Source organism: Thermobia domestica, chromosome 16 (genome assembly GCF_964235325.1).
Source record: "Thermobia domestica chromosome 16, izTheDome1.hap1.1, whole genome shotgun sequence".
Classification (NCBI taxonomy): domain Eukaryota; kingdom Metazoa; phylum Arthropoda; class Insecta; order Zygentoma; family Lepismatidae; genus Thermobia; species Thermobia domestica.
Genome location: NC_137469.1, coordinates 78,178,910 through 78,199,937, shown reverse-complemented (window position 1 = coordinate 78,199,937; position 21,028 = coordinate 78,178,910). Strand labels below are relative to the sequence as shown.

At 38.5% G+C, this 21,028-nt stretch overlaps 1 protein-coding gene across 9 annotated transcripts in view; it reads left to right on the top strand.

Annotated features, from left to right (window-relative positions):
- Positions 1-21,028, top strand: part of LOC145673181 (multiple PDZ domain protein-like) — an 817,414-nt gene that overhangs the window by 250,665 nt on the left and 545,721 nt on the right. For all 9 annotated transcript variants that reach the window (XM_081742643.1, XM_081742640.1, XM_081742641.1 and 6 more), the window contains one exon: positions 8,574-8,805. In XM_081742643.1, the coding sequence (XP_081598769.1) occupies positions 8,574-8,805 (232 nt within the window). The remainder of the gene's footprint in view (positions 1-8,573; positions 8,806-21,028) is intronic.

The window sequence follows — 21,028 nt, the reverse complement described above, 5'->3', positions numbered from 1 at the left end:
CATTGTTATCTTAAACGTTTTCTTTCTTTTAAGTGGTAACGTTGTTATCTTATATGTGTTGTTTAAGCTAGTAGCAGGGTTTGAATATGTTCATGTGGAGATTTCTATTAAGCTCTGAATCCTTAATGCCATCAAGAAACGGAGCATTGGAATTGTGCAATCCCACCAGCGAACCTTCATTTTAATAACAAACACATAGTGACTTTATTTCATATTAATATTCATTTCCTAACAGTGTAGTCGAATCCTACTCGAATCCAGTTCGTTTTCCCATTTTTCTGAACGTTCTAAACGGAATACTACTTTATATATATATTTTTTCAGTGAAGAATAAGAGGGTAGCTAAAGGAATATTTGTGGCCCAGCCATAAAACAGCTAGTTAGATAAGAACTCCTACCAGAGCTTAAAACCACTTTAAAAACATAGAAAGGCAGGAAAAAGCCATACTGGTCTCTTGGTTTTGCTAGTGCTTAGTTTCAAAAAAAAAAAAAAAAAAAAAAAAAAAAAAAAAAAAAAAAAAAAAAACCTAGGATATTATATCTCGAAAGCCAATTGAAACTCTTTATTTATTTGCGAATGCAATAGAATGTCAAAGTACACACGATATTTTTGTTTCAATTGTATGACCAGTTTCCAGAAATACCGTGTGTAGTTCGTAGTAGATTGATTTGTATTTTTGAGAACCCAAAAACACATACAATGCCTATATAAGATGTACACATTGATCTAATAATTTGACTGTAATCTCAATAGTTGTTAGACAGTAATAGCTAGTGGATTTGTTAATTTTCTTTCCTTTTTTTCTTTCTTTCAAATTCGAAAATTATTTCTTTCTTTTGGTTTGAGGACATTTTGACAGCTAGGATGTCAGTTTCCTAATCATTGATTATGTAATTAATATTGATTATGTGAGGGGGAACGCGGGAGGACGCCGTTACCCACTTCGAAAAATATTTATGGCGTTCCCCTACTTCCTAAAAAAAAAATACTATGTACAAAGATCGGTACAGGGGACGATGTAATGTCATCTTTTTCGGAGTCACCTTCTTAGATCCATTTTTACCTATATAACACTTTTACCAATATATATATATATATATATATATATATATATATATATATATATATATATATATACAGGGGATGGACAAAAAATAAATCTAAAAAACACTTCATACAGGACACGTAAGTTTGGCTCTCCACTGTACAACCCTCGTTGCGGTTGCCGATTGTTTCTTGTTTTCAATCTGTCATGTGGACCTTCCTCTTCCATCAGCAGTAACCCGTACAACTGTTAGTGTCGTGGTGTGGAAATGGTGCGTCGGTGCCCGTCTGGTTGGAGCCTCAGTGGCAACAGTGGTGAACATTGTGGGGGTATCGAAAGGCACTGTTCCAATGTCACGAAGGTATACACAATTCATGGGCAAACGACGTCTGCAAAGCACAACAGTGGTCGAAAGACAATCCTGTCAGATAGGGACCGGAGGGCATTAAAACGGATTGTAGTAGCTAAAAAGAAGACCACTGCAATGAAAATTACGTCTGAACTCAATTCCGGCCTACAGAACCAGGTTTCATTGAAACAGTGCGACGGGAACTTCATAAAATGAAAATTTATGGCAGGGCCGCTATCGCCAAACCCCTGGTCACAGCAGTAAATGCAAAGAGGCGTATCCAGTGCTGCAAGGACCACAAGGCGTGGACTCATGAGCAGTGGAAACACGTAATGTGGTCCGATGGATCGACCTTCACCTTGTTTCCAACAGCCGGTCGTGTTTACATATGGAGAACACCGTCGCAGGCTTAGGATACAAACTTTCTGCTCCCAACTGTAAAACATGGGGGTGGTTCTGTTACAGTATGGGCAGTGATATCGTGGTTTTCCGCAGGTCCCATCATAGCCCTGAATGGAATGATGAACGCTAAGGCGTATGAGACCATTCTGGGGAACCAGGTTCTACCCATGGCCCAAATATTGTTCCCTGATAATGATGGCATCTACCAAGATGATTTGCACCCTGTCATGCTGCAAAAACCGTGAAATCATGGTTTGAGGAGCATGACCAGGACAGTCAGATCTGAACATCATTGAGCCGTTGTGGTCTGAGGTAGAAAAGCGTGTTCGGTCTCATTACCCTCCACCACCAACATCCCTTAAAGAACTGGAGAATGTTTTGGAGGAACAATGGTACAAAATTCCATACACCACGATTCAGGAGCTGTATACGTCCATTCCACGTCGGATCCAAGTTGTTTTGGACTCTAAAGGAGGCCCCACACCATCCTAGGTATGATTTTCACACTTTTCCAAACGTTTTAGATTTGTTGTCCAACCTCTGTATGTATGTATGTATGTATGTATATATATATATATATATATATATATATATATATATATATATATAAGAAACAAAAATATTCGGTTTTAAAATAAATTCTTAATATTGTTTATAGGTAATGGAAAGACATGTTCAGCATGTATGCTATACTTTAGAGCCTATTAATTTTCCATACTGTGACGTCAGTTATAGACATCCTCTTTTGTGTGCAGTTTTTCTCTGTCTCTCTAAAGACTTGTCAATATATATTTTTTTCTCGTCTTGCACTCCTGAGGGGGATTGGCGAAGGATACCAGGTGTTGCTTGGAATATATGTTCCCAAATTCATATTATTGTTCGATGCTAGAGTAATGCAATACACGTGAGAGGTCCGGCATGTGCGTTGCTATTTTCTTGTTTTATAGTTGTTTTATTGATGCAATAATAGTTAAACTGGTGTGCCGCTTGTTCTTCAGAGTAGTATTACATTGAAGGTCTACAGACATGGATAACCGAAAACGGTTTGCTTTCTCCATAAATGGGAGGTCACATGTTTGATTCCCTACTGTATCATCCGAATTTACATTTTCTTAGTCTCACCTGCGAGTTGACGATTGCTAACATACAGGGTGAGCCGTATCGAAGACAGATTTAAAATTTACATTACTTATTTAAAAAAAAAAAAAAAATGGGCGTGTAGTAAATCCGTGACTTTTCACGTAATTGTTCTCCGATCATAAGTTTAATTTTGTATTTGAAGTTCACTGAATTCAATAAATAAACTGAGAATTACTGAATGTACGAGCACGAACAATGCTGGGCGTCTATATTTCTGAGTTTTGAATGGATACTCATTGTCTTGTCTGCCCTTTTCTTAAATCTTGATTGATTGTATGTCTAAACGTTAAGTGCCGGATCTTATTTTATTCAATTTATTGGAATTTAGCGTCCGTTTCAGCAGCGAGGCTATATGAAACATGAACCTACAGCTTAATGTGGGATCCGACCCACATAAGCTCCGAGCGAGAGTCGATTCCGGGTCTCCCGACGTTAACTATATAGTCACGAAGGAGCTCCATGTTCATCTTGAGTACACAGCAAAATTATAATACATATCTCTTGTGAACATCTCTATGTATAGTTAATTTTTAACATATAGTCGTAACTAATCCTTCCGGATGAGATTTCTTTGTCAAGGATTCAGTAAGTTACTTTAGAAACATGTAGAGCATTGTTGTCGGTGTGGATACTCCCTGAGAAGCGACCTTCTTTTGATCATCTGTCATGTAATATTAGTTTCTGAATACTTGGAAAAGACTTAACCAATTGATCACTCTGTACACATTGAGTTTCACTTAAGTGTGCATACTCCCTCGTCAAGCGAGATGAAATGTATTATTGTGACGATATTTAGGATATGAATGAGATAGTGCTATAGTTAATAGTATTAGTATGTTGAACATCATTATAGAGAACTTCTAAACATTGAGATGTTTGTTTTTTCATATAATTATTTCTGTTTGATTGCAATTCATCACTTGTTGAAATTGGATATCCAAATCTTTAACAATATACTGTGTCAACAATGAAGAAACTTCTTAATAAAAACATCGGCATGGATTGGTGCCTTCAATAGATTATGAAGTTCCTTCTCGAAAAATTTGAAGTCTGTAGTTTGAAATTTTTAAGGAAAATCGAATTTTCGTGAAAGGTTAAAAAACAACAACAACAACAACAATACATGAGAGAGAGATACGAAGACTGGAGTGACATCTACGGCAAAATTTATCCATTAAAACCAACCTTCAGTCGGGTTCAAAGGACATCATGCATTACGAGCTGCTGGCACCGGGCAGGATGATAGAATTGGACCCGTACTGTCAAGAGTTAGCGCGAGTGCATCTAAAAATTTAAAAGAAACGACCGGAAATAGTCAACAGAAAGGATGTCGTATACTACGCTGACAGACCACACACTTTTTTTTTTTAACGACCCACCAGAAATCGAGAGAACTTTGCTGGAAATTTTTAATGCATCCATCGTATAGCACGGACTGGCACCGTCAGACTAATTTATTTCGGTCTTTGCAAAACTCTGAAGGATAAGTTAGTTTTAAAAGAGGCCTGGTGAAAACCATGTGTCAGAATTGTTTGCCGGCAGAAAGTTATCGAACGGAATGGTGCATATGTATTTCGTAATGTTATTTTCAAATAACAATAAATATATGTTCAAATTTTGACACTTAAAGGCTCAATACTACTTGGATTGCGAGACAAATTGATATAAAAATGTTCAGTAGACTAGTAATAATGTTTTTTGCAATCGTGAACAATAAAAATATCTCCAGCTTCTTATTTTCGCCAGCACTTGAATAGAGAGTCGAAAAGCATTCCGTCAACACTTCGTGTGAAAAGGTAATTTGTAAGTACAAGTTTGACAGTAGGGAATATTATTTTTATGATCGATATGGTAACTAAAATGAGTCAAATTGTTAAATTAGGTGCCAGTGACGTCACTAGAAGTATGGTTCAATAATTTCTATAAATAAGTTAATCAATTCTGCAAATTAACGTAACTTTTTCGTTCATGCGATATATTTGCGTCTATAAATTGAAGGAAAAAAAAGTTTTTCTTAACGTGAAGTTTCATTTCCGGAAGGCGTGAATAAAAGTTCTCTTTCTTTGTTTTGTTCTTCTCATCACGTTTTGAAGTCTTCCTTTTCAAGTGTTTCTACTATGAAGTAGTTTCTTGACAGCAGGCACCATGTTGTAGAGAAGGATGAAGCTACTGATATTGTGCGATATCTTGAGAGCAGTCGGAACTTTTTAAGTATAAATTTAGCTTTGTTTAAATGCTGATTTCATTCCGTGTTTGCATGAACTGAAAGTATCGTGACAGGACTTCTTTCTTTCTTACAATATAATAGAAGTTTTCACGTCAGAAGCAATTGAATGTCAGTGGCAGCATAATCTTGGAGGATTTCAACAACATAGGCCTCTATTGCGTTTCTGGATTGCTATAATGAAACTGGCAATAAGAAAAATAACATTTTTCTTTTATTTTTCCACATAATGCTTCGCCATACTTGACATATTTCTTGACACGGCGGTACAAATTTCGAATTCCTCGATGGAACGTATCTCGTATATTGTTATACAGGGTGGCCCAAAAATACCGTACCGTACTGATCAGCTCATTGCATTTTATATCATTTCTTATTGTTATCCATCAGGTTTACTTAGTTTCTTCACTATTTGTTCTTAATGTGTTTTTACTTACATCTTAAGCTCGGAAGAGCCGAAGCAAATAAACCCATAAACTAGAATGTTGATCAATGCAGGGGTGTTATACCTACTTTTGGGCCATCCTGTATTTGTTTTCTAGTTACTGTCTCGTCGATTTCTAAAATGAAGTCAAGATAATATCCTTGAGATAGCTTGTGAAGTAGGAGCATTCTTTGTGTAACAGGAACTATTCATATGTTAGTGACCATAGAGCTTGCGACTATATAAATATGTCCTTACCAAGGCTGTAAATTCAATCACTCTTTCGAGTACCATCAGTCTGATAGAGTGTAGAAGCTCATACATGCACCAAAACCTGTATTTTTTGGTTCCATATGTTATTGGAAGGAGTGTTGAAATATAATGTAATGGGTTTCTGCGTGGTACAAGCACTGCTGGATGATGATGTCAGAAGGAAGGGGTCATCTCTGCTGCCTCACTATTTTTCCTTCTTGAATGTTTTGCCACGTTACAACTCCTATAGTGAATCATAGATACGATGTGGTATCAAAAAGTTCCGAGGTTAGTTCTGTAACACGCCAACAGAAGACAGCACAAGGCTGCACGCATAGGCACAGGGAGCACCGACCTTCATAAGTCAGTGTGCCAAGAGATATCGTTCTGTGTACATCGGGAGCTGTGTAGCTGGTACTGTTCTGACCACGTGCGGTACCACGTCTACGATCTCATAATGCACAGAAAGTTAGAACAACGAACGAACTTGAAATTTTATATGAAACTGGGCAAATGCGCCACAGAGACGCTTGACATGATTCCACAAGTGTACAGCGATGCTGCAACGAATTATTCGAAGTGTCTTAAGTGATACACGCTTCAAGAGAGTAAGAACGTCCTGAAAGAAGACGAGAGATCAGGACGACCTTCAACGAGCAAACACCCTACAATGTCGAAACCATTGGACAACTTGTGCATGAGGATCGTCGGAGAACAATACAGAACATTGCTACTATGGTCGGTGTGTCATACGGAACAGTGCAGGCAATCCTCACGTGTAATTTGAACATGCGTAGTGTTTCTGCCAAGGACTATCAGCGTTCCATGAATGAATTATCTGTCCTTCATATCGAGGATTGTTACCGGTGAGGTAACTTGGCTGTACGGGTAAGACCCTAACACAGCACAGTGAAAGAGCCTATCATCTCGACGACTGAAAAAGACGAAGGTCCGCAGCTTGACCAAGTACATGCTTATCGCATTTTTGGATGTTCACGTCATTGTGCATCACGAATTCGTCCCCAGAAACCAAACCGTCAATAGCGACTTCTGCTGCCAGGTCTTAAGCATCTGAGGGAGTTCATTCGTCGAAAGCGACCGAATCTGTGGCGCGCGAAAAACTGGATGCTCCACGACAACAACGCAGACTTACCGTGCTCTCCTCACACGTGAGTTTGTCATAAGAAAAATGATGATCGCACTCGTACACCCACCCTTCTCTCCATCTTCCCGAAGCTGAAGATCTAGCTCAAAGATCGCCATTTGGACCCTATTGTGGAGATCCAGCATGAATCGTAGAAGGTGCTTGACACGCTTCGAAAATAATACATCCAGGTCACATTCCAGCAGTGCCAGAAACTCGGAGCACCGCATGGCCGTATAAAATGACTGCTTTGAAGATGATAATATGTAAATGTAGATAAATAAAGTACTTTCTTGTAAACAAAGTCTCGAAACTTTTTGATACCACATTGTATCTGTGCGTGTTTGTAAGGTTACATGATAGGTTGTGCGATAAGGAAATGAATACATGGTATGTCCCTTACTCCTTTCATTTGTCGTATATTGATTGACAATAGAAGCGGTTTCATTCGCAGATTCTTACGTCCTCTTTCTGAAAGATTTACAGAGAAATAATAATAATAATAATAATAATAAAAATAGCCTTTGCGTTATTATCCCAGCCCTTTCCTCCCTCCTCTCCTGGCTCTCTGTCCTTCCCTTCTTTTTGTTTTTGACAGAATATAGAAGCTATTTGATTCATTATTATTATTATTATTATTATTATTATTATTATTATTATTATTATTGTTATTTACAAACAATTCTTCAAAGAGTTACTGTGTGTAACATGACTTCTAAAGCACGTGCGTCAAAGCTAGGTGTGACATCACATGTAAAATTTTTATTTTACGTCATACTTTTTCCCCACGTCGGTATTCAGGATGTAGGCATGGTATTTGACGCAAACATTACCAATAACCAATCATATTTTTCAGGGTACATTAGGATTACGTACTCTGATTCGAGGCCAATCTAGGGGGCTCCAAACTTGCAGATTTTTCAGGAAATTGGTAACTTGCAGATTTTTCAGGGAACTGAGGGATTTTTCGAGGAAATTTCCGAATTTCTCCAAATTTATTTTTCTTTGTACATCATATGAACAGGCGCCATATTATATTTAAAGATCTGTTTTATTCTGAAGAGAATAACGTTCTAACATGAAATCCGGACAAATACTGTTGAAATAATAGCTATAATATAAATGCCTCAAAAATTTCTTGAATACCCCTGTATTACAATCATATTGTGTTCCTGGCACCATTCGAGACTTCTTTAGTTTCCTCTTGCTTTGATTCCTCACACTATTTTCAATTCATTAATTCTTTCGTCACAATTTTTGGTCTGTCTTCGTTAACGTTAATGACATAATCGGTAGACGTGCATTTCGTGTTTCTTCTTCATGGGATATAACGAAAGTAATGTGGTGACGTTAACAGTTAACATGCTCAACGAAGTATTACATGTAAGAAAAATGCTTTTACCTCATCGTAAGCATGACTGTAATATTTTGGTAGAAAGTTTTCAGTGATTTTTAGTATATTAAGCTGCATGATCATTCCACAATCATCCTATAGTCGTTTGACGTAAAGCTAGAATAATATGTAACAATTCTTATAGTGCGGAAAGTACTCGTAACATCTATTATAATACCGTTGTAATTTGTCTTTGCAGAGATGGTAGACTACATGAAGGAGATCAAATCCTAGCTATCGATGGCCAGCCCCTGGATTCCAACATCTCCCACCAGCAAGCCATCAGCATCTTGCAGAAAGCTCGAGGTCTGGTGGAGCTGGTGGTAGCACGTAGTGGTGATCCTGTCCCTCAATCTTCCCTCACCCCTTCACCAGTGGACAGGTCCCCATCAGCTGTTAGTGATACTTCGAAAGCTGGATCAGACATGGTGGTAAGTGCTACTTACTGATCGATTATTTTGTATGACCAAAACATTCTAGTGAGGGATGGAAAGTTTCTTCATTTCTCTCTGTTCGTTGTCTGTTAAATTCAGGTATTATACAATGTATTGTTTTGGAATGCATTGTATTGTTTTGAAATATTCTACATAGTACTAAAATAGGGTTTACCTTTGATCAAATGGAAGATACTTTGTTTTCCTTACAAATATAACAAATTTCCTTTCTACTAACAAATATGGAAGTTCACCAAGTTACTCTTTTGGACACAATAACGTAAAAGGCTAATCTGTTTCTATTGAATTAATTCATCGCTAATCCGCTAGTAAATAACTAATTACCACTTTCTGCTGATAAACACACATTTTTGCATTATTTTGCACCACACGTACAACATATCAATACTTCAGTCAATGATCCTCCATTGCGCGGATAAACATCGATTTTATATGAAACCATGACTTTTGTTATTCATAATATTTATACTACATTAATGCAATGATCACACGTCAGTCCTAATTTTCTTTTCTTCTACTCTTTGCATTATTTCATTTGACAACTTCATGTATTACTGGCTTGCAACATGATCACCAATCATCCTTCAACAAGGACAGATCTAAATAGAAGAAATCTTGAGATAGGGAAAGAATCGATTACAGTTTCAAATTTGCCGAGAGCGATCAGCAGTGCCTGGCTGTTTTGGGCCCTGACACTGGCACAACTTCAAATGTGACATTAGGGTTTACATATTCGGAAACCAGCATATCTGCATGTTTTCCCCATACAAACATTGTCCGAAGTGCCCGCCGGTCACCGGAAATAGGCGCCTCCACAAGTAAACAATCCTTGCTTCTAAGCCGGTTCTCGTCACTTCTTGTAGAGTTCCTGCTGGGTCTCCGTGGTTTCATGGGTAGTGTGCGGCATAGAATTACGCAGCAGTCAGAAGATGAGGATAGACTCAAAAGATTTCCATCGGAAGCCTCTCCAGTGGCGCACGGTGACCCCGAAAAGTGAACACAACACTGTCGTGTACCGTCGATCGATTTTTCGATTCTTGTTCGAACACACCTCAATTTGTGACATCTAGACTAATGTATTCGTGACCTACAGAGCCGTGTTCTATACATACTCATATCGACCCTGGTTTCAACGGTCAAGAAAGTAGGAAGCCAACAATGCATTGGGTGGAGATGCCGAGAGCAGATATCCAAAGCAGGAGAAATATTTTTACTACATTTGTATAGTGGTGGACAACAACAAACATTGGACAGTCTACGGTACTACAGGTACAATCACGTGATATCCAAGCAACCTTTCAACATGACGTTTAACCTTTCATCAATACCTCCTACAAGTGATGCAACTGCCCAACATACGTATCGCGTGTACCTTCAGGTCTAGCTATGGAAGGACAATAAATCGAACCCAGCCGACTGGGGATCGGTACAGTTGGGAAATGCCTTGTCTCCAGTGCCGATGTCAAGGAATCCAGCACCTCCAGAGTTGATTAAGCTTATTTCATGTGTATGTCGATCGACATACTATAACAAATGTTACTGTAGAAACTCGGATTTGTTATGTTCTGCTATGTGTAAAAACTGTCAAGGACTTTCCTGTATGAATAATTGTAATACAAGTGATCTATTTTCTGATGACGAGGAAGACATAGACTAACTATGCATATGTAGACTAAAGGAGACAGTGATGATGACAATGAATGAAATTGCGGAATGAAGAAAGTGGGACAAAACGGGAAAACCCGAGAAAAACCCCACACACGGATTATGATAACCACAAAGCCGACTTGGTGCGAGCTGGGATCGAACCAAGGAACCAAGAGCAGAGGTAAACGCTCACTATCTCCTAAAAACCGCCAAAACACGTCTTTAATTATTTTAAATGAAAAATAGATGTAAGAATTTTTGGTTTGTAAGCTTAATGAGCCACTCTTTTTCCTTAAGGAGAAAGTTCAAAAACGGTTCAGACATGTCTTGAATTATTTTAAGTAGAACCATCATCATAGGAATTCTGCCATTGTTGGCAGGTCATTTGCCGCAACTAAGGCTTCCATGCTTCACAGTCTTCATGCAACAACTTCGTCTTCATGTACGACTTTTCTGTTTCAGTACCGGTCATCAACTGTATCCTCCTTCGCTCCCTCCCTTTCTTTCCTGCCACCATACTCTCTAGCACGTCGCTCATAATACAGTTCCTTCTCAGCTAGCGTCCGAACTAGTTTTCGCTCCACCCAGCGAATTCCATTCTTTTTTACGCCCACATTCTAAGCTTCCAGTCTTTTTTCATTGTTTTTGCGTAATGTCTACATTTCTGCCCCATGCAGTACAATACTCCATACGAAGCATTTTATGAATCTTTCTCTCAACTCTTTATTCAATGACCCACACAATAGATTTTTCTACCTTGTAAAAGCTCCTTTCGCGTTCTTATTCTTGCTTTTATTTCACATTGACATTTCACTAATAATACTACCCAGGTATCGAAAACTATTTTATTTCCAGCCTTTCTACTTCAATATTTGACACCGACCGCTTCATTCAAATCACCATGGCTTTTGTTTTTTAATGTTTATTTTCGTCCTATATTATTCACAGCTCTTACTGAAGTTGCAGAACACCTTATTGATTTTCTTTTCGGGTTCTGCAACAAGTACCATACCCTCTGCAAACCATATATACCTAATCATCGTATCTCTTGCCAAAATACCGTCTTCATTTCGTAGGCTCTTTTTCACTATTTCTTCTAGATACATATTAACTAATGTTGGCGAGAGGCAACATCCCTGTCAAAGTACCTTCTAGTTGCACTCTCTTCGTCATTTTCTCCCCTATTCTAATACTTACTTGTTGGTTCGTATGTAAGTTCTTCGATCTTTCCATTCTTACGAGTCCTCGGTCTTTCCATTCCATTCCAACCTTCTTTACAACCCCCAACAATAATTTCCAGGTCATGCGGTCAGAAATCTTTTCTAGATAAATACAACATATACATCTTTCCCTTTACTGTAAACCGTTTACCGAATACTCTTAATAAGACAGTTGCATTTTTGGGCCCTTAGCTCTCCTAAACTCTGTTCTTCATCATCTTCCAGATAACCGTCTGTTCACTATTCGAAGCATATTTTTTCCTGCATGCGATATATGAGTGATAGTTCTGTAGTCCCCACATCTTTTTCGGTTCGGTTTCTTAGCCAGTGGTATCATTCTCGTCTTCAGGAAATCTTTTGGCCACTCTCCTGTTTCATATATTTTATTGCAGAGTCGAAAATTTGTTGCCCTTGTCTCCCATATTCTTCATGAATTCGATTGATATATTATCTATCTCGTTTGCATTTCCATTCCTAATCTCGGATGTAACTTTTTCAAACTCATCCTGAAGAATACTAAACCGTGTATCATCCTCACGTATTTCATTTTCTACTTAAACATCTATTCCTACCCTCATACAAATTCCCAACGTAATCTTTCCATCTTTATAAGACCGTACTCCTCTCGCTGATTACTTTCTCATTGTTGTGTTTCTACGACCATCGTAATATCTCCCTGTTTCCTCCGAAGTTCCGTAGATTTCACCTTCTTTCCTAACCTAACCTAACCTTTCCTCATATTTCCCAATTGTAATTCTTTTATGTAATCACATTTTCTTTTGTAAAGTTCTTCTCTTTCTATGTTTGCTTCCTACAACTCTTTGTGTAACTTCCTATATATATCTTTCTGCCCTCTTCTATCCATCTGTTTCCACGCTCTCCTTTCCCTAATCTGCGACATCTGTTCTCTCACGTATTGTTTCGTAGCCGTTCTGTGTTCTCAGTAACTTACTTCTTCTGCAGCCTACTCTGTGCAAAGCTTAATATGTCACACGCTCACACACACACCCTCCGTCTAGTATTACCTGTACCCAGTGGCGTATTTACGATTTTGTTTCGGGGGGCTTTGCCTGAAAATGTGAAAATTCTGTAAGATATTTCATATACTTTACTATAGTAAGATTTCCGGGGGGGCTTAAGCCGGAAGCCCACCCCTAAATACGCCACTGTCTGCACCTATTCTTTCCTCTTTGTTTAACATTTCAGTATTCAACTTCTTATTGCTTGCCTTTCTTCTGACTGCAGTTTTCAGCTGAATATCCACTTCGGCCAGCACAAACGTATGATCAGAGAAAATATCGACTCTCAAAGGGTCTTCGCATTCTTCAAACGATTTCAATATCTGTCCTAAATCACAACATAGTGTAGTTGATATCTTCGGCCGTCTCTTGAGGATTTTTGTATGTGTTCTTTTGTGCCGATAAGTGTTTCCAATTACAAGTGAATTCTGTCTACAGAAATTAACCAGCCCTCTCCCCTTTCATTTCTTTCGTGTAAACCATATTTGCCTACGACACTGCTGTCCTGTGCTTCTCCCTCAACTGCATTGAAACCTCCCATTGCAATTGTACATACATCTCTCTTCTACCTGTCTGTAATTTGTGAAATTTTCTCATTTTTTTCTGTTTCTTTAGTTGTATGCGAAGTGATCGATCAATGACTCGTAACTTCAAATATGTGCAGAAATGTGTGAGTACCTTTAGGGTTTGCACTAAGCCTCAAAATATGCATTAAAAAAGAAAACCTATCCCTAGTTACATCATAGTAGTCAGATATGGAGAGATACATGTATATCAAGAATCTGCAGCATATGCGTACAGCTTGAAATAATAACCATTATAAGAAATTAAACATAAGTATGGTCTACAGAATGTTTGTACGCTCTTTTAGCAAATACTTTCGGAGATACTGGCTCTGCATTGCCTATCTTTCAGCCTAGAGTGACGCAACAAGTTGACGGCCTGGTCGGTCGACCCTGGATCTCTTGATTCTTTTTTACATCCGATTGTGCATAGCACCTCTGGCAAGATGAACTTTATGTCTGCTCTCCTTAGGAACTTTGACCTCTCGTTTCACTCCTTGTCTCCACGTCCAAATGCACTTACTTCTCTTCAATGTCAACCGCTCTTCACTTTTTCGGAAACAGTGTCCCTCAGTTTTTACTCATCCAGGAGTGTAACGTCGTGCTGAGAATATGAAAGTTGGCTACTCTGCTATGAGGAAGAGACCACACACTCACTCATGTCAGGAATGAGATAGAAGAAAGCTTGTCGGTAGTTTATTGCACTTACGATACACAATTTATGACGAAAGGATTTTACATGATGTGATAAATTCTTCCTTGTGTGGGCAGTTGGTACAAACGGGATGTATCCCAAAGTAAAGACACCGTACAATTAAATTTGTTCTTCCATATAATCTAACGTTCACAATTTGGATAAAAATATATGGCAATTTTTATAAAGGTTTTAGTTAATTTCCAATTTCCGTAGCCACATTCTGAAAACAATCGTAACAGATGCTACTAAGTAAGGAGATTGACCAAGATAGCGTTACAGAATATAAAAGTGGGAGTCTTGTTATACAGGGTAGCCCAAAAGTAGGTATACAATTCCGTACTGATCGGCTCATGGCATTTTATTTCATTTACTTATTATCCACACAGTATTAACTTGGTTTCTTCGTTGTTTGTTCTTAATTTATTTTCACTTATACTTGAAGTTTCGAACAGACCGAAGCAAATAAATGCATTATCTTCATATGTGAACATGTTCTTTTTTCGTGTCAACACGTGGTAATTGAAAGAATGTTTACTGTCAGTGAAATATTGTCTCCTCTGGATTTTAAAGAAATACAGGTGGGCGGGAATTAACTCCCTATTAAAAGTTGTTTATATAACATTTAAAAAAAAGAATACTTAACTAATTGTCATGAAACAAAAAGAATTGGTAGAATTGTTATGCATTACTAAAATTCCGCATAACCGCCATCATTATTCACCAGTTTTCGTAAACTGTTGGGAATGTTGGCGGCAGAATTCTGCAGGTAATCCAGAGGTACGTTTGCAAAAACTTGGCAAATTCGCTCCTCCAACTCATCAACAGTTTTTGATTGTGTGATAAACTTCTATTTCACCCACCCGCAGAGGAAGAAGTCGCAGGGCGTTAGGTCAGGACTCCGTTCTGGCCGTTCAAGAGCATCACGACATCCCAGCTAGTGTCCTGGAAAATGGGTGTTGAGCCACACACAGACAGGACTTGGGAAATAAGGAGGGCTCCATATTACATAAAGATTAGGTCGTTACTGTAATTGTCCTACGTGGATGAAATACTGTAAATATAATCTTAAAGCGTAGCAAGGTACCATTTTGCATTCATTGTGCCCCGAGTGACGTATGGATCCACAACTTTCGTGAAAGTCAAGCTGCATCACCCTGAGACCTTTGGTCGGTGTTCACTTTATTTTCAACAACTACCTTCGGATCCTCTCCTGCATATTAATAACAATTGTAACGGTTAAAAATTCTACCAACATGAAACACTGCTTCATCTGATCACAAAACATTACCTAAAAATCGGGCTAGTCTTCATATCAAACAGGCATTATCTCTCCCTACTCCAACCGATGATCACAGTCTTCCGGGAATAATTCCTGACATTAATCTGATTTGCATAGATGAAAATTCAATTCCTGACAGTAAACTGGTTTCCACGGACGAAAATTCAGTTCTTCTTTCAGAACAGTTCTTATTGTGTGTTGAGTTAAATGAAAGGACTTCGTGCCTCGGTAGATGCAAAGACCACAAGGAATTGCCAAATGGACGCAGGTTCTTAAATATTAGGAGACGCGGTCGCCTCTTAACATCCAAGACAGACTAAAATGTGCAAATGGTTCAGGAAATGTCCACTCCTCAGAAATGATAAGGACAGGTATCTTGCGAAAGCGGTTTAACTCAACACACAATAAGAACTGTTCTGAAAGAAGAACTGAATTTTCGTCCGTGGAAACCAGATTACTGTCAGGAATTGAATACTTCATCATCTCTGTACGTGTACCACAAGCTGCCTACTTGGTACGAGGGAAGAGGCAGTTGAACCCACACACGCAAGGTTAGACGTTGCGCCATGGTTCGCGTTGAAATCTGCACTGATACAAACGGGATATAGTGTAATAAATTTTACCCTTGTAAGGAACAAAGTGCTTTTTCTTTCATGCAAATCGGTTGTGTTAAGAAAATATATATAAACAATTTTCAGTAGGGAGTTAATTCCCACCACAATTTTCAATAGGGAATTAATTCTCGCCCACTCTGTATGTGAAATTTTCCCCAACGGATTGAGCTAATGCTAATACAATATGAACCTAGATTAAAATCGACCCCAAACCTGATGAACATATGAACTGCAAGATAATATTGTACAAGTAGACCAATGACAAAAGACGTACTTATATGCGTTTCTCAATCCCTACATGTATAGGGTGACCATAAAATTTTCAGCTGAAAACGGGAGAGGTTTAGGCTTTTTAAAAATCATGAGAAATAGGTCAGTGCGTAAATCAGTTCCTGTTTACCTTAGCAATACATAATATATTGTATTTGGTCTAGGAATTAATTCGTGCGGTTGGTACGCACACATTGAAGCTGTAGTACAAACACAAAATACATAAATACCTTAAGAAAAATATTGTCCATCGCTAGCCACCACTTTCGCCCATCTGTCAGGCAATGTACGGATTCCGTGGCGAAAGAAGTCCTCATCCTTGGAAGCGATCCAGTCAGAGACCCATGTTTCGATATCTTCTGAAGAAGTAAACCGCTGTCCAATCAAATCGTTGTTCATGCAATCAAACAAGTAGTAGTCCGAAGGAGCAACGTCTGGTGAATACGGCGGGTGGGGTAAAACTTCCCATCCGACATTTTCTAAATAGGTTTTGACCGGTTTTGCGACATGTGGGCGAGCGTTATCATGTTGAACAATAAGTTTATCATGTCTGTTCTCCCATTCTGGTCGTGTTCTGGCCAGAGCTTGCTTCAAACGCATTAATTGTCGTCGATAACGTTCTCCATTCATAGTTTCACCCGGTTGCAGCAGCTCATAGTACACCACACCTTTCATATCCCACCATATGCACAGCATAACCTTTGCACAGTGAATATCTCGTTTTGGTTGTGATGGACCTGGTTCACCTGGTTTCACCCAGGCCTTTTTTCGTTTAGGGTTCTCGTAATGGATCCACTTCTCATCACCCGTAATAATTCGATGCAGAAACCCCTTTCTGCTCTGTCGTTGAAGCAGCAATTCGCAAATGGTTTTTCGTCTTTCAACGTCTCTGTCTTTCAATTCATGTGGAACCCAATGTGACATCTTTTGAATCATTCCCATGGCTTTCAAGCGTTTGGAGACTGTTGTTTGATCAACGCCTAATGCTGCTGCAAGTTGTTCCTGCGTTTGACACGAATCCTGCTCGAGCAATGCTGTCAATTCTTCGTCTTGAAATTTTTTTGGCTGTCCAGCTCGCTCTTGGTCTGCCAAGCCGAAATCACCACTTCTAAACCGTGCAAACCACTTCTGACACGTTCGCTCAGCTAGAGCATGGTCACCATACACTTCCACCAAAATACGATGACTTTCAGTCGCACTTTTCTGCATGTTAAAGTAATGCAGCAGGACACCCCGCAAAAACACTTTATCAGGCACAAATTGCGCCATGTTCACTTAACTACAAACTGGTGTTGTTGACGCTTTAATCCACTGCCCTATACTACGAACGATACGCGATGACAGGGGTTTGCAACACATGTGTGGATACACGGAACTGTGGGACGCTCCGTTCGTTGCGCCATCTCTTGTCCACCCGCACGAATTAATTCCTAGACCAAATAATACAACATAATATACTGTATATAAGCTATAAAATATAAACAGCATTTAACTTACAATATACTAGGATATGATGCTGCTATATGTAAGGAATTTCAGTTCACTTCTTGCCTCTTTGTTATTATTAATACCTTTATTAGTATCTTTACAAGGAATAAAGCTACTGAGTTTATTATTTACTTCTTTCACTTGCATAAAACGGGACAAATACTACTTTTTTTCATCCACTAATGGGACGGCCGGGATACGCCCCTAAAACGGGACTGTCCTGGTCAAAACGGAATGTATGGACGCTCTACACGTAACATTGGAAATGTTGACCTCCGTATTCCAGGCACAGGTTGCTCGATTTCTCACATTCAGTGCGATTTCTGGTAACTTGTCCCGTTGAATGTTTGCGAGGTATTGTGGATGTTCTGTTGCAGTGCGTCAATGGTTCGTGGATTGTGTAGACGTTTACTACTTCTCAGGCCTTGCAAGAATAATGCTAATTTACTTCTGGTAACGCTAAAATTACGATCGGGCCTGTAAAAGTAGTTACATACCTTTAAGCTAATCTCTGTTCGGAAATGTAGTGTGTTAAAAAGAAACAAACAAACAAAAAAATAAATAAATAAATAAATTCTGAGTTGTCGGAGAATTGGACATTTTCAGTACTCGTAATCGTAGGGAAAGACTGTAGATTTAAATCTTAAATATGGAGAGTCGAAGATTCTTTTCTCTTCAAACTGGTAAATGTAGTACATGCAGTGATGTAGAGGTGCATGAAATGTCAACAACCATATAAAATAAATTCGGATATGTTACCTGGAGACTGAGTATTTATTGCATATGTTGCATCAAAATATTCGATATTACGATTATGAATGATTGCACCACTGAAATGTTTATCACTATTATGATGCCCTTTCGCTGGTATTTTCACATTTCGAATAACTTAAATACACTGATATTTATTTCATATGTGGGAAGGATTATAATTTAGGGAGTCACTGGCGTAGGAGTATTGGTGATTATCCAGACTGCGATGAATTCCAGTCCTTGCTATGATTGTTGTACTAGTCTTCCTAGCGGCGTGAGGATAAGTGGCTGGATTACCACAATTGTCTTGTGAGCTCGATAGCGATCTTATAACCGGCGAACAACGTAGGAAACGGTTCAACTTGTCCCGTAATGGAAAACCATTAACTGCCGTTCTAGTGCGTTTTAGCTAGATTATCTGTATAAAATATAAATGTTGAACACTGCACTATATTTAATAGGCCTACATGAAGAATAACCTAACGAAGTGGTTGTATAATGAAGTACATGGGCACACTGTCCTTGCGAAATATAGTTTATTAGCGTTGGATTTGGGCGTTATCAATAAAATTGGTGTTGGTAATAATCTCGTGAAGATGTTACTAATAAATGAATGAGAGTCTATATATGAATGCATGGTAATTGTCCTTTGCAGATATGCTTGGTTCGAGTAACGCTGAAAGTAACTACACGATTTAACCTCTTTGAAAAAGAATCCAACAAAGATTTCTTACGGTTCATAGTCTCTCATAAATATTTCCAACTAAGTTCAATGGAAAATGTAAGGAGTAGATACACATTTAGGTTAGCGATACACAGGAAACAGTTCGAAAAATTATAATTCGAATATGTTTTGTTTGGTTTTCTGCTCAGTTACACTTTGAGATTCACATAGTCTTGTTCTCATGCGCTTTTGTGTGTCTTATCAACAGTTCGCTGGCGAGACAAAACATTTCGAACACGTCTGGCTGGTCTCTTGAATAAAAAGTACATTGTTGATTCGAAAAGAAAAAGAAATCAATGATTTCAGGATGTTTTAGGTTATGCGTTTCTTACACAAAATGAGAAATGTTACGAACAAATAAATGCTAGTTAAAAGGCATTGTACACTCGAGTAAAAAGTTATGGAACCGTAGATCAGTTATAATTGTTGTATACTTTGGCCCTCAGGTTGCCTCACAGATAAAATTCTCAGCTGCTTAGAACAGGGGACGTTGAAGGCCATTTTTCGAGACTTCGGACAGATAGATGTAAGAGCATCGTGTCTACTCTAGTGTTTAACATTTTTTTCTTTCACAGCCACAGATCGTGTGTTCCCCTTCCCTCCTTCTCCCTTCGAGTTAAATGTGTTTCGTTGACAGCTCGCTGTATGAAATACGAATTATTATTACTGCATATTTTTACGTCAAATATACCAGCGCTTTTCGGTGTTTCATTTCCCATATCCGGTTCGCTTTATCTTTGCCCACTTTGTGTAATACTCATGCATTACCCACATGTAATGTGTGACTATCACAATCACATTACTGAGCGAGTAGAGTAGTAAATAGGCATCAAATTTTATGCCAAACTTTGTAACATCCATCCACAAAAGCTATTCCGAAGATTCAAACGTTATTTTTAAAAAATCAATTTGAGTAGCATGAATAAAAATATGGTAGAAATGTTTAAAAGACGGCCGGGAGTGTGTTGAAAGTGTGAAAGTGATCTACGTTTTGAAATATCTACAATGAGTACCATACCAGAAAATATTAAGCTGCAATCAGCGATTGACAAGACTGAGAAATACAAGATGAGTTGCAGATTCCAGTAACTAGAGTGATTGAAGTTTTGGGCATAAAATATGTCTGCAAAACTCGTTGTGTAGTTACTGTTACTAGAGCTGAAGAAACAACTTTCGGAAGTCGCCTTTGACTTGTTTGAAAGTGCCAGCAGTAACCAGGTTTCATCAAAGGTTTATGATCAAGATGAATCTAGTGTATGGCTTCGATCCGGAAACTGAAGGCTCAGTTGTCCCAGTAGACGTCTCCTAGGTTACTACGCCCGAAGAAAGTACATTAAAACTCAAACAAGATTAAGACCATATTAACTTATTATCTGGAAAGCGTTGTCCATCATGCTTGCGCTCTTCGTGGCTAAACAGTTAATCATTACGACCTCGATGATCTTCGATGATTACGAAAACAATACAAGAACGCCCCAGATCTAAGCAACTTACGATTGGAGTTTCAACACAATACTCTCACCTATTCATCTCACGTTGTGCTAATTTGGCGAGCCCGCATCTCCCAAAATTTATATCACCTGAAAGGGAAGAGATGATAGACGTCGATGAGTTACAGGTCAATACGATCAGAGATATTTCTTGATTCAAGACAATACTTGATAAGAGTGGTTTGAGCACTGGGAACAAAGCTGGGAGAATAGTGTAATATTCCAACGTGTTGGAGGAGATTGAGGAGTCCTTGTCGTACGTGCAATGTGGATTTTTATCTTGTACATTCTTTACTAAATATATTTTGTGTGTTATCTGGCTCGATACTTTGAGAACAAACTTAATACATCACTGTTAATGTTATGATCAAGAAATGCAATCTAAAATTCTTTGTGTTGTTCTTATGTATTCATATAAGAAAAGTAAGATGTACA